General features: G+C 41.5%; 1 protein-coding gene across 1 annotated transcript; it reads left to right on the top strand.

Moving 5' to 3' along the window:
• Nucleotides 1-6,883: 6,883 nt before the first annotated feature.
• Nucleotides 6,884-10,695, top strand: RPS16 (ribosomal protein S16). Its single transcript, XM_064731452.1, has 6 exons — nt 6,884-6,991; nt 7,072-7,127; nt 7,833-7,934; nt 8,650-8,746; nt 10,323-10,370; nt 10,499-10,695. The coding sequence occupies exons 2-6, from the start codon at nt 7,080-7,082 to the stop codon at nt 10,642-10,644; spliced, it is 441 nt and encodes a 146-aa protein (XP_064587522.1). The 5' UTR covers nt 6,884-6,991; nt 7,072-7,079; the 3' UTR covers nt 10,645-10,695.
• Nucleotides 10,696-14,069: the final 3,374 nt, after the last annotated feature.

A 14,069-nucleotide genomic window follows, 5' to 3' on the forward strand; every position in this document is an offset into this window, starting at 1 on the left:
CCATAAAATCACAGAATCATCTGTGTCAGAGAGGACTTTTAGGATCATCAAGTCCAACTATAAACCCAATACTGCCAAACCCAACACTAAAACATTTCTCAAGTACCACATCTACACCTCTTCTAAACACCTCCAGGGATAGCGACTCTGCCACTTCCCTGGGCAGCCTGTTCCAGTGTCCAACCACCCTCTGGGTGAAAAACCTTCTAATATCCAACCTAAACCTCCCCTGACACAACTTCAGGTCATTCCTTCAGGTACTGTAAGAACAATGGACTACTGGATGAGACTTTATTTGTATGAATGTTCCAGTCAATCATCATAGGACACAGATATAATTATTTTACTTTGTGTGTGAAACCTTCTGTAGAAGAACAAAGTACCTTACAACATGTGAACTTTGTCTTCATAAATAAAAGCATCTGGTTTGCTGTCTAACCATCTGGCTTGTCTAAAGTTTATAGTCTCCTGAGTGTTATTCACAGGCCCACATATGAGCAAGCCTCCACAGACATTTTTATTCAGTAAAAGCTTTCCCAAGCCCCTCATTTTTTCTATCTGTTTTTGATCTTGTAAAAAAATGTCACTTTAATACGTGTGTTGTAATACCGCATGTGTTTGTGTTTCTGTGAACTGTGCAGATCTCCTAGTGTGTAGATATTACGGGCTAGATTCTCTTGGGAACAGTGGAGGAATGAACTACAGAAGAATCATTTGGAGATATCAGACTCTACGACTTCTCTGTGGTCTCTGAACAAAAGCTAGGTGAGGATGGGTAGATTACTTTAAAACGTATCAACTATTAACATGTAACAAGGCATTGAGAATTGTTTCAGTTCAAGAGCTACAGCTGCTAATTGGTAACAACCACTTTGTCAATCCTACACCAGACAGGTATTCTGCTGTGTTTGACAATGCCATGATTCCTGACAGCAGGCAGCATCCAGATAAGCTAGCTGTGTTCGTTTCTGTGTGAATAAAATGTGTTATTATTTTCCCTTAATTCTACAAGCTGAACAGTCACTATGTTTCTGCCTGCTCTCTCTGTTTCATAAACACAAGATTTTCCATCCAGAGCCCTTAGAAAGCCTTGCCAAAAGGGTTCATTCTCCTTTAGAGTTCAACTGCTCCAGTTCTGAAGCAAATGTCTCAGTTCTCTGGTAGGTCAGTAAGTACACAACAGTTCACGAGCTCAGATACTTCTGCCTAATCTGCTCTCTTACCACAGGCAATGGAAAATGTTTCACTTGAAACAACAAACATCCAAAATCAGAAATAGAAATTACCTCAGTAGATATTAATATAACTTCACAGAAGCCTATCTCTTTCTGCTCTAAACTATGACTGATGTTTCAGCAAAGTAAATGTGTGCATATTTAAGGCTTTTTCTGTAGTCAATAACAACGATTGCACCTCTTTATCTATTAGAAGTCAGCAACTTTCTGCATATATTACGTCAAATGTGTGATTTAAAGAGAAGTACAGACCTATGGATGATGGAGTGCAGTACTGTATTTGCAATCTGAATATAATCAAGCCAACTGGAGCAAAAATCTTGTATTTTAAGTGTGAAATAGGAATCTATTTCTACAGTCACTCTTCCTCATATTTCTTTAATATAAGAAAGTAGAAAGGATCCAAATACCCTGCAGAAGTTAAGACCCAGGACTTCTCTTTCTGCAGAAGAGTTGAGAGAGGGCAGCTGGATCCCACTGGACCCTGCTGTGCTTAGTTTCTAAAAATGGGAACTAAACTGAGAAGCAGCCTCCAGGGGCAGCAAAATACAGCAGGAAGCTTGGAGATGCCGTTCTGTTCTAAAAAAATAAATTGTTTCATGTACGTGATTCTATTTACTTCTTTGCTTGTTAGTGTAGCTTGGGGGTACTGGGCTGTTGCCAGGGCAGCTTCTTGCAGCTTTGATTCCTGTTGACATCCAAAAGTGTGAGTGTGTGAGCTCACGCACACATACTTAAAAGCAGCTTCTGTGAGTGCAGAGGAGAAGAGTTTTAATTCTAATTTGCTGTCATAGATTTCACTGAAGCCTTGTATGCTGCAAGAGAGATCCACCGTATATTCCAAGTCTAAACTCTAGATCATTCAATTTAAGTCTCTATCATATAGACAAGATTCTAAAATGAGCCGTAGCTTTCCATCTGGAAAGTTAGTGTGTTAACTGATTATACAAAGTTCCAGCCACTGTAAATAGGATTCTGTTGCAAATTTAAGTCACAACTTTTTTCAGATTTCAGCAACCCCTCAGGTAACAGAACTAAAACAATGAGCCTTAATCTTTGTATGTTCAGATACAAGATGGGCTTTGTACTTCTATTGTTTATTGTACTGAAAGACCTAGCCTATTCATTCAAAATGAAAGTCAAGACAATCATGAATTGTGATTTTTCCCAAGCAGCAATGCTAAGCCTGGTCCTAAGTAAACTATTGTATAGCTAATTATTTACATACATTGAATTTCAGTGTGAATGAGCCTATCACCGTGTCAATTTCTACATTACAAATCATCTCATGTTCTCAATCTCAATGCAACATTAACATTTTTAACCTGCAAATGGGAGACAATATTCACACCAATCAGGATAACTCACATCCTTATGTTCCAGAGCTTATGCTACAGAGATTCATTTGAGGAGGATAATTAAACCAAAATTTTTGCTTTAGATTTTAAATATATTTTTAAGAAAAAAATATTTATTGCTATGAAAATCTTGTGTGATCTATATCTGTTTTCAGAACATATTTCCAAGAGCTGGGAAGATTTGTTTTCTGGCATGCATCAAACATTTTTCCATTGGCCACAGCATTCTTGCACTAATTGAGTTTAGAAAACTCTTCAGCTGCTGCCTGGATGAATACAATCCGTGAAAAGCAAGCCTCAGAAATAATGGGATCCATTAGCTAATTACACTTTATCATCAAACATGCATCAGTTGCAAACTGTAATATGAGAACTATATTGTGCTATCCCAGACCTTTCAGATTATAAAATCTGCCATCAAAAAGGGATGTCAATATTTCCTTCCCTGAAATACTTCATACTTCATAGTGACGGAATCCACTGATTCTCAAAAGATACAAAGCTGTACAAGACCAACACTGCCTTCTGAAGAGATGATTTTGCTGTCTGAAGTAAAAACTTCAGAGAATTTGCTTTGTTTATCATGCATGAAATCTGAACAAATCTGTTCCCTAGTTAAAATTATCCACTCTGCTAAAAAACCACACAAAATCCTACAAAGTACAATCAACTGCAAATTGGGACATTTTGGTAGAAGGCATGGATATTTTGAAATGTGATTATGGACTATGTAGAAGAGTGTTTCTTTGTATTTCCCCCAAATGTTTTTTTACTTTCACGATAATTTTATATCCCATGACAATATATATAGAAGTAACTGTATTTTGCCATAGCTCTTACCTTTCTATTAATGTTTTAGATAATACATGAGGAAGAGAATCTCACTATTTCTCCCATTATTTTTCCACTGAGAGCATTTTCTCTCCTTTTTAAACAGGAGGAAATTTAGAGGCACATTACAGCTGGCCTTGTTAACATATTGACCTTGACTCTTTGTTGCCTTGCACTCTTGGCAGCCACATAATTCCATGCTAAGCGGAAGCTAAAACGCCGCCGTCCTCTGAATGTTTACCTTCTGAACTTACATGTGAATTTCATTTCAAACAGCTCAAGATCTGAGCAGAGAACCATCATCACGATTTCACATGGAAGTCCAGTCACTTGCTGTTTTAAATTCCAAACTACATAAAATCCCAGAAAAAACAAACCCCACGCAAGCACCTAAGTCACAAAAATCTTCAATATATTTGACTCCTGTGTTGCCAAATAAAGTGTGAGCATTCAAGTAACAAATATGTTCAAATTTAAAATTCATGGGGTGCACTGCATCAGCCTGACAGTGTTGGTGGGCAGTGGACTGACACAGGTTTCGGACTGCAGTGTGGTATTATGCTCCACACTGGCAAATTTCCAAAGAAAGATTCATTGCTGCTCTTCTCAGCCCAGCTCACTGGCTCTGCTAGCTCACCTCTGTCCACCTCCTGCCATGCCCTTCCAGCCCTCCTCCCTGTGGAGCCATGTTATATACACAAGGTTTGTGCTCCTGTCACAAAGTGAATAAACAAGCGGAGATGCTGTCAGGGACATTCCTTACAGTGCTACATCCTGCTGCCCTACCCTCACTGTTCCCAGAAAACTGAGAAAGAGCTTCACTGCATGTGGCTGGTCTGTGGGAGATGAGCAGGCCACAGCATAGCCTGCAATGAGGTCAAAGCAGCCCCAGGAGAAGGTCAGCTAGTGAGACTCTCAGTCCCTTAAAGCCTCACTAAATGCCCACATAAAAGATTTAGTAGTTGTAAGAATCTTGTTGCTACAAAGATACACAACACATCATCTGTGTATAATTAGTTGAATGAATGTGAAATAAAGTACTTAGATTTCTGTAAAATCCAAATAGTTTTCTTTCTATTAGGAAACAATAAAATACCCTATATATAGATGAGTACAACACTGCCAGCTTTCTCTGAGATGCTCTTTCTGCTAAGAGCGGTTTACCAGCAAACATGCCTTAATTTCTCTGGGTCAGATTATTCCCTATAGGAGTCCTCACACTGGTGCAAAATTAGGTTAACAAAAGGAAAAAAAAAAAGGCCACCAAACAAATGCCTTACATTCCACAGGTGCAATTATTTCACAAATAAAAAAGGAAGTGAACACAACATTTTGTAGGTGGTGCTTGCAGATTCTTACCATGTATTCCTTTAAAAATCTGAGATACTTTAACATTTTAAAGTACTCTGCTCTCAGTAAAACTAAACAGGGATATTGTTGGTGCTGGGACATTTTGTAGAAATATAGTGTCTTACCTGAGGGGTTTATTTTCCATTATGGTGTCTTTTTTTTTTTTTCCCTTGTTTTGTGCTATTCATGTTCCAGTTGGCTCTTACAATGTTACACAGCCTACAACTTCTTAGCTCTTATTCCTTTTTTGTGCTAGAAAGCAAAGGGAGCAAGCAGCACAAAGCCTTTAACCTTATTTTCCAGGCCAACTTATCACTATATGTTGGTTATTGTCTTCTTTTGCTGATAGAAGGCAGAAAGATAAATGTATGTAGGCATATCCCCGGCTTTCACACAGGCTCCTCTAGGATGATTGTTTTCGGTTCCAGGAAGAGCATGCAGCAGATGAACATTCAAATGAGGATGAATTTTAAAGGACCTAAGAAAGCATGCTCCCAAAATGGAAGTTTTATACATGTTAAAATCACCTATTTAATGGTATACTTCATATTAAAACACAGGTTTTCAGTAGCAGACCTTAGATAATGCCCACACAGGAAATAGATTTAGAGTTGCTTTCTTTTTCTTTAGAAGTTCCCTGGACACCCAGCAAAACTGAATTACTAATGGCTCACCTTTGGGTTGATCATAAGTATTAGCTGAACCCTTTGGTCTAACTGGGTTAATTAGGTATTATGTTTTCTCTTTTTCACCTAAATAAAGGTTTTATAATGTCTTAATATTCCAGCTCCTGCAGCTGCTTTCATTGCGCAAGTTTTAAAGATCTCTGGTGCCCAGCCACCTGTTTTCAGCAAACAAGTAAAACCTGTCTTGGCTCTGAAATGTCCACTCATCCTTAAGAACTAACTGAAACTGGCCATTCCCCTTCCTCCCATGATAGGAAAAGGCCGGATGATAGACACGTGTGACTGCATAAACACTGTTCCTTAGGAAACAGCCTTGAAGAAATAAATCACTGTTTGGATCACATGTTAAAGCTTTGTACAATTGAGGGTTTGAGATGTGCTAAATCTTACACGTTCTGCACAGTCCTATTCACTTGAACAGAACTAATCACTCCAATTGCATAAAGCTAAGTGCTTGTTTAAATCCTCACATGACTGATGACTAATGTTCAGTATTTAAAATCCTGTCCAAAGACAAAGCAACTGATTGTTTTATTTGAGCAGTCAACTTTCTAATCATCATAGTAATTCAAATCTCTATCATTTAAAATGTCTAAGAAGCATGACCTCGCTTCATCAACAGATTCTCCTTTCGTCCTTCTAGACAATTTTGCATACTATATACCACTGCATTAGAAGTAAAATATTTTCAGTCTGAAAGTGACTTAAACTTCATGCTTTATGACAGGTATTAAAAAGAAATAGATGGAGACAGAAGATAAATTTGATGGGGCTCCCTGAGTGCACTAAATCTGAAGAAAACTCTGAGTTGATTTTAAATGTACCCATCACTGAGTATTTAAGCGGGCATGAGGCAGTTTCTGAATTTGTGTCAGTGTGCAGTGCTAGACGCGAATACAGGGCTTACTGCTTCATCCTCTCCAGCTTACCAGAGTTCAAAATTATAAAAGCCATGGAGTTTGTATTGTTGCATCTCTAGGAGGTTCAAAGAGCGACTGTGAGCCTTTCGGGCACGGCAGCATTTTGCTCCCCTTACATTAGAAGCCCACCTGGGTTCTGCTTTGTGACCGGGGCCCAGCACAGTGCCCCGCGGTGTCAGCAGCGGAGCGGGCCCCGGGCGGCTGCCCGGGCTCTCTGTGCCCCGGCTCTCCGTGCCAGGCTTTCTGTACCCGGGATCTCTCTCCGTGCCCGGGCTCCCTCTTCGTGCCCGGGCTCTCTGTACTCGGGCTCCCTCTCCGTGCCCGGCTCTCCATGCCCAGGCTTTCTGTACCCGGGCTCCCTCTCCGTGCCCGGCTCTCCGTGCCCGGGCTCCCTCTCCGTGCCCGGTTCCCGCTGCGCCTCCCGCGGCCGCGCCGAGCTCGGGCGGGGCCTGCCCGCCACGGGGCCGCAAAGCGCGCCAGCCGGGGCGGAGCCGGCCGCGCTCTCTGTCGCGCTGCCGGAAGCGATGGCGTTGCGCTTTGCGGCACGGCGCCCCTGAAGCGAGGCCCGGAAGCCCCGTACGGCCTTTCCGCGGAGCCGCCGCCGAGGACGGGTGAGTGCCGGCGCGCTCCGGCCGCGCCCCCGCCCGCGCCCCCGCCTGCCCGCGCTCACGCCGCTCCCTCTCTCTTGCAGGAACAGCCATGCCGGCCAAGGGTCCCCTGCAGAGCGTCCAGGTCTTCGGACGAAAGGTGAGGCTTGGGGCGGCGGCCTGCACCATCAGCTCCTCGCTGCCGGGCTGGCCCGCGCCTTTGGGCCGTTCGGGGGTCGGGGCCGCAGCTCGTCACCGGGGCCGTGCGGCGGGGCTCGGCCGCGGGAGGGCCGGCGGGCGGGCGGGGGGTGGGAGTCCCGCCGCGCAGCCCACGTGTCCGGCGCCGGGGCCGCCGCAGCGCGCCGTGTCCCTGTGGGGAGGGCTTTGCTCACCTCGCGGGTGCGGCTGCGCGGGCTCTCATCGGAGTGTAACGGGGTAGCCGCCCCTGTCGCCCCGATCCACAGCGGTCTGGCTCACCATTGCCGGTGTCCGAGGAGCACGTTGTGACGGGGTGGCGGGAAGGTAAAGTTCGCCCTGTTGGATGGAATGCAGCGTCTCGAATAATTCACGGTAACAATCTCTTGAGAAAACACGAGCCACAAAACTACGGTGTTGTCGAACGGAAGGGTTTTGCCTTCGTGTACCACTAAGTCTTGTAACTATAAATCTGAAACACTGAAACTTTCATTAAGATTCTGTTTTAACACTGTGACAATACCTGGAGGTGTAGGGAGAGATACTGTTTAGTGCATAATGTTAGTCTGGGGCATAAGACTAGGACTGCTCGATTGTTAAAATGAAATTGAAATTCCTGCTGCATGTGCAAAAATGAAACGCTGTGCTAATACACCTTTGGATTTTTTAGAAAACTGCAACGGCTGTTGCCCACTGCAAGAGAGGGAATGGCCTCATTAAAGTTAATGGAAGACCTCTGGAAATGATTGAGCCCAGAACTCTGCAGTATAAAGTAAGCATCCACCCAGCCTCTGCTCTGCATCCCTTTTTATACATGTAGTTGCTTCACAATGGAGACAAGTGCCTTGTCCTACTGAAAGTACCAAAATTTTTGGTTGCTTACCTAAAATACAAATGCTGTTAGGAAAATTCAGTAAACTGCACTTCTGTGATGGGGTGGGGGTGGGGGGTTGCTTAACAGGTTTCACTTAATATGAAGTACTTTTTGCACTTCCTATCTGCTTTCTGAACTAAAATGGGTGACTTAAAAGCTCTCATTTTAAAAAGGTTATTTAGAACTTTATACAGTAGCTGCTGAACAATGCTAACAGAATCTGGAACTATCTAGATAACAATAAAGTATAACAAATTGTGAAGAAAACTACCTGCAGGCTACTTCAGGTCTTCAGTTTTAATGAACTTGACTTACTTTTTGTATGTAGTTATGGCATTTTAGCTAGACTGTTCTCTTGTTCTTAATTCTCATGTACGTGTGCTTTGCTACTAAGATATTTGAAACTTAAATAAACCAAAGACTTCAGTGAATATGTCTTATGACAGCACTAGTAGATGCCAGAGAACTCTGTAGGAGGTGTACTTGACCTGGGTGTGTACTTTTAAAATCAAGGCTCCATTTTTCAGAAGATTCAATGATATCACATTTTGTAAAGCTACTACAAGCTCTGATCCTCATTACAAGTGAATTTTCTTTGTGCTTTGTTTCCCAGCTGCTGGAACCTGTCCTCCTCCTGGGGAAGGAACGGTTTGCTGGTGTTGACATCCGAGTCCGTGTGAAGGGTGGTGGCCACGTAGCACAGATATACGGTAAGGTTTTAGATGGGATTGCTGGGATGGGCTGGAGTGGGTAAAGCCACTGTGGTTTGTTGACACTGGCTGGATGCCTGGTGCCCACCGAGCTGCTCTGTCTCTCCTCTCCTTATCTTGATGAGGAGAGGGGAGAAGATAAAATTGAAAAACCTTTTGGGTCAACACGAATGAAGATTAATAAAGTAAAAGTAAAGGCTGTGCACTGAAGCAAGGGAAAACTAAAGGCTTCCATCAGCAGGCAATATTCAGCCACTTCCCGGGAAGTGGGGCATCAAAACCTGTAGCAGTTGCTCTTCCTTTGGTTTTACTGCTGAGCTGAGATCCTCTGGTATGGAATATCCCTTCTGGTCAGTTTGGGTGTCAGCTGTCCTGGCTATGTTACCTCAAGATCTTGCCCACTCCTAGCCCAGTGGAGATGGAGATATCTTGTAGGCACAGCCTTGATGCAGTGCAAGCACTGCTTGGCTGCAGCCAGAACACAAACCAGATTAGAGCTGTCACAGGAAAATCATCTCAGCCAGACCCAATGCGGCCATGTATTTAAGAAGAGGCTTAAGTTTGCAACAGTGACTTGCCAAACTGTTCTTTCTCCGCTGTGCAAATGTAGTTGTTTATATTTTTATGTGCAAAGCTGCAACAGAATAAGCTGAGTGAAGCAAAATGAAGTTTTGATGAAATGCATGGGAGCTACCTGTACATTGTGACAGGCTTATTTAAAGGCAGCTGAGCACAAGGATTTTAGGAGGGGTTTACCATTAGAAATTATATTCTTAGTTGTATATTTCCATGTTGCTCAGAAGCATCTTTCCAGTATGAGCAAAGCTAGGCAGTTTTCTCCTTGCAGGGAAGGCTGGGAATATATTTACATTAGCTGTTCTTAAGAGTTCATCTTTACAAAAGATAGATTTGTTCTGCTCTTAATTTGAATGTAGTTAGTGAAGTGGAGCTGAGGCTGCGTAAAAAACAGGCGAATTTCAGGCCTAAACTTGATACCATGTGTTTTTCAGAACATTCATATTTTCATCAAAATCCTGGTGTTAATATTTTCACAGATAAGTGTAACGACATCCTGACAGTTTCTCCCATTCTCCTGGTTTGAGTTCTGATTACTGTTACGGAGCTAGTTTGTTTGTATTGCCATGTTCTAGCACTCAAGACCATCCTCTTGTCCCTTTTGCATCCTTAGTCATCCAACACACAGTTTTGTCTTTGGTGAAAAATATAGACATGTCAGAGAACTGTATTCCTAAGATTTTGAAAGTTGACTGCTTGTAGACAGAAGATGAACTTACATTAGTACTCGAGAGAGAAGGTGATCTGACAGCCCTTGTGCAATATCTTGGCTAGCTGGCAGCTGTCAAATCGACAAATGAACTGTGGGTGGCCTCCTGGCACAGATTTCTTAAGATTTGCCAAAGTAAGGGTCACGTGGACTATGTGGGACGGGATATTAAGGAGAGAAAGGACAATTTGGCAGTGAACAAAATAGCACATTTCTCAGATAACTGGCACTTTGGGTTTGGATTTTAAATAGATTAGCAATTGTTACTGATCTTTTATTTTTGGTTTACAGCTATCCGTCAAGCTATTTCCAAAGCTTTGGTGGCTTACTATCAAAAATGTAAGTAACTTTGATTGTTTTATTAGCTTTAAGTGGAAGTGTATGGCTTTTGGTGGTTTTATTGCAAAAACAATTTGTTCCATGTGAAACTGCTTAAACTAAAGATTTTTTTTTTCTCTTTTGAACAGATGTTGATGAAGCTTCCAAGAAAGAGATCAAGGATATTCTAATCCAGTATGATAGGACTCTGCTTGTTGCAGATCCTCGCCGTTGTGAATCCAAGAAATTTGGAGGACCTGGTGCTCGTGCGCGCTACCAGAAGTCTTACCGTTAAAATTGGTCTCTAGTCATATGGCAGTCAATAAACAGAAAAAATTTGATAATTTTCATGTTTCTGAATTGCCTTTTCTTGGGTGGGTAAATAGATTTTTTCACTGTGTGTTAAGATTGATACACAAAGGGATTTGTGTTACAGTAGTATCAGAGGGTCGATGGCAGTTCTTTTTTTATCCTTTCATAGTAATTCTGATAGATAGGGTTTTAGGAGAAAAGAAAATCTTTCTTCTGTTGAGGAATGTGTGGTTATTCAAACATAAAGAAGGCTCACATCCTGGATTCTGCAGGCACATGGAACAACACAGTGGTTCATGGACCATTTCAGTCTTTACCCTTCTGGTAGTTAATGTCGAAACAAAAATAATTACGGGGGCAGGGGAGGGAGGTGTCTTGTGCTCTTGCATTACCAGATAATGCAGAGATTGAATAGTTCTGGACTAGTGCATCTAAATGTAGGAAACTTAGAATACTTGCAGTGTTTTGTAAATATAGATCAAGGATTTTGTGTTTTAAGATTAGGTCTCAGTGGTTAGTCCTTCAACCATATGTTCACACAGTACAAGCCGAGAGGGCTAACTCCTAATATTACGAGCTAGGTGAGGCAGTTTGAAAGCCTTGGAGGAAGAAAGGGTGAAAAAAGTGAGTTGGAAAGTAATTTGCAAAAATTTGGCTACAGGATGTGCCTATCAAGTGTAGAAGTTTCAGATCCTGTCCTTTTACCCAAGGACAAAAAGTAAACTCTGAGTAAATGTGGCAGGGGCCAACAGGAGTCTTACAAAGACTCATTCTGTCCTTTGGAAGAGATGCAAGTAATGGAATGAGGCTGTGGGTACAAACTGATCCAACCAGTGTGAGTACAGCCCTGAGCTGCTGTTTCATGTGTTTGTAAACCAGTTTGGAGTGGAGCTGGAAGAAATGCTGGAGATTAGGACACTTGAGAGCCCAGCTACTGCTGTATTGCTCTCCAAGCCTGCTATTTTAATGTCTGCTTGTGTGGCATTACTGGAATTTTCATAGGAGCACCTTGGCTTGAGATTTTTAAATGTTGGGCTTTTCTCTTAACATGTTATTCTAATTTGCTTAATGGGAAATGTTTTTTCAGTGTACTCAGTCAATATAAACCAGCTTCCCCTGTGTGTTGGAAAATTGGAATGAATAGTAAAATCCACCCTTTTGCTCTAGTTTAATATTAAGAGATGGTTACATCTTTCTATTAATGTTAAGCATTCTTCATGAGCTCTGTTTTTTTGGTAGAAGAGTATTAAAGGTATCCTCACAGTTACTGAAGAGTTAAATGTGTGGCAAAAAAAATTCCTTCTAAAAAAATTCTGCATCAATCTCCCGATTTTAGCTGTCAGTTTCTGCCACAAAGTAACTGCATTCCATGATAGAAATAGAAATGCAATGCTTGCATTCAAACCTCTCATGCTCCTGTTGAAGCGGAGGAGACTGTTGTATGTTCTATCACCAATTTACATACCAGAACTATTTGGTTTTACACAAACCAAATGGGACACTCCATCCCAGACTCCTGTCTGGCAAGATGCATGGTCTGCTTTCCTCAGGCTCCTTTTCTTGGGCTGCTGAAAACTGCCATGCTCAGCCTCCTGGCTTGGTTTTCCAAAGAAAAGATGCTATGCAGAGTGAACTTTGAGTTTGATATCTTGAATTCCTATGAGTTTTGTGAAAACTTGTGTCTTCATGTTAATTAGCTTCAGCTGAGGGAAAATAAAGGCTCTAGTTTGGCTGTGTGACTGAAAAGCAATGGCTTGCTCATTGCTTAGGAGATGCTTCCTGGCCTGCCAGTTGGCACATACATACCCTATGCTGTGGCTTGTCCAAAACTGATTCTTGTCTGGCTGTTAGAGCTGTGGGATGGAGGGGAAAAGAGATGAAGCGAAGTTGTGGTGGTGGGAAACCTAATGAGGCAGGGGGAGATGGCATACCTGATGACAGTAACCTTAGGGGTGGATTTCACAGTTATGAGGAAGCCTGATGAACATTTTCTGCTCACAGAACAGCTTGTAACAATTGGGGATTATTGTTTTGCTGGTCTTTTGTGGAAAGGCTGAAAATAAAACTTGCATTGCTACTAATATATTCAGAGATGATATCTGCATGCCGTTTCTTCAACCAGAAGACTCTTAACATAAGAAAAATGCTTTCTGAACGGAACTCTGATCCTATAAAAATTCCCCATTAATCCTGCAGAGTGATGTCATTCCCACACGCTTTCTAAATGAGAAATGTTTGTAGAGCTGGACAGTCTGCCTGGATGGCTGAAGATTTTTATTCTGAGAGGTTGCTTACTGACCACCCACTAGAGGGCTTAACTTCCTTGGGAAACTGTAACCACTGTTAAGTTTGAAGGTGTTTGTAAAAATGTCTCCTTTCCTCCTGTCCTGATTCTTCAGGGATGGTAATCAAGCACTTGTCATTGAGCATCCACTCTGGCCAGAGAAACACATCCCGGGAGAAATTGTAAGAGTTTGATCTTCAAACCATTAGGAAGGTCCTTGAGCAGCTGGGGAGGTGGTTCTCAGAAAAGAGGAAATGCCCCTCACCTCGTATCATCTGGCTTTTTCATTAGTTTCACCAATGCTAATCCTTAGGAAGATCATCTGTGCACAACAAAATTGAATTAACAACAAAATTGAATTCTTCATTGCAAATATCATATTTTGTTAACAATGACAGTGGACCTCCTTTCAAATCAGGGTAAGCTTGCCAGCCCATGGCACAGAAGGCAGTTATTTCCTTATCCATTGTTTATAATCCTGATGAACCTTGTGATCTGTATATGAATTTAAGCCCTCTTAAACCATTATGTTGGAAAATGTGGAGCAAATTTATTTTGACTTCAATGTACAAATATATTACCGCATAAATGTTTAAATTTTATTTTTGAAGAAAAAATCTGTAATTTAAAAATTTAACACTGGCATTTTTAAAGTGGGAGAAGTGTGTTCTGTATTGTGCTTTTTTTCTTACAAAAGCAATTATTTTCTAGTGCATTTTTTTCAAGTTTTGCAGAAGTGCCAGTCAGTTAGTATTCTAATATTTGTGTAGATATTAAGTGTTGTTGACTTGATATAATTTGGTTTGATTTTTTAATCTCTTTCTTAATATAGTCCTCTGAGTTACAGTTCAGAGTACTTGGTTGAATAATTCTTTTTCCTTAGCTGACATCCTTAATGTGCTTGGGACTTTGCTGTTTCCTGCCTTGCCTTGGGCTGAGATGTCTAAACTTTATGAAGCCTATTGCTTTAACTCTTACAAAGTTCCTTTGCAGATAATAAGGCTTGGCCTATCTTTAAATATTAAAAAAAGTTAAACAACTGTGAAATACTACATATACCAACTTTGCTATAGAAAAATCGTTAAAAGAAATCCCAAAACCAAACAAAACTCACATAAATGCTA

This window comes from Zonotrichia leucophrys, chromosome 1A (assembly GCF_028769735.1).
Source record: "Zonotrichia leucophrys gambelii isolate GWCS_2022_RI chromosome 1A, RI_Zleu_2.0, whole genome shotgun sequence".
Taxonomy (NCBI): Eukaryota; Metazoa; Chordata; class Aves; order Passeriformes; family Passerellidae; genus Zonotrichia; species Zonotrichia leucophrys.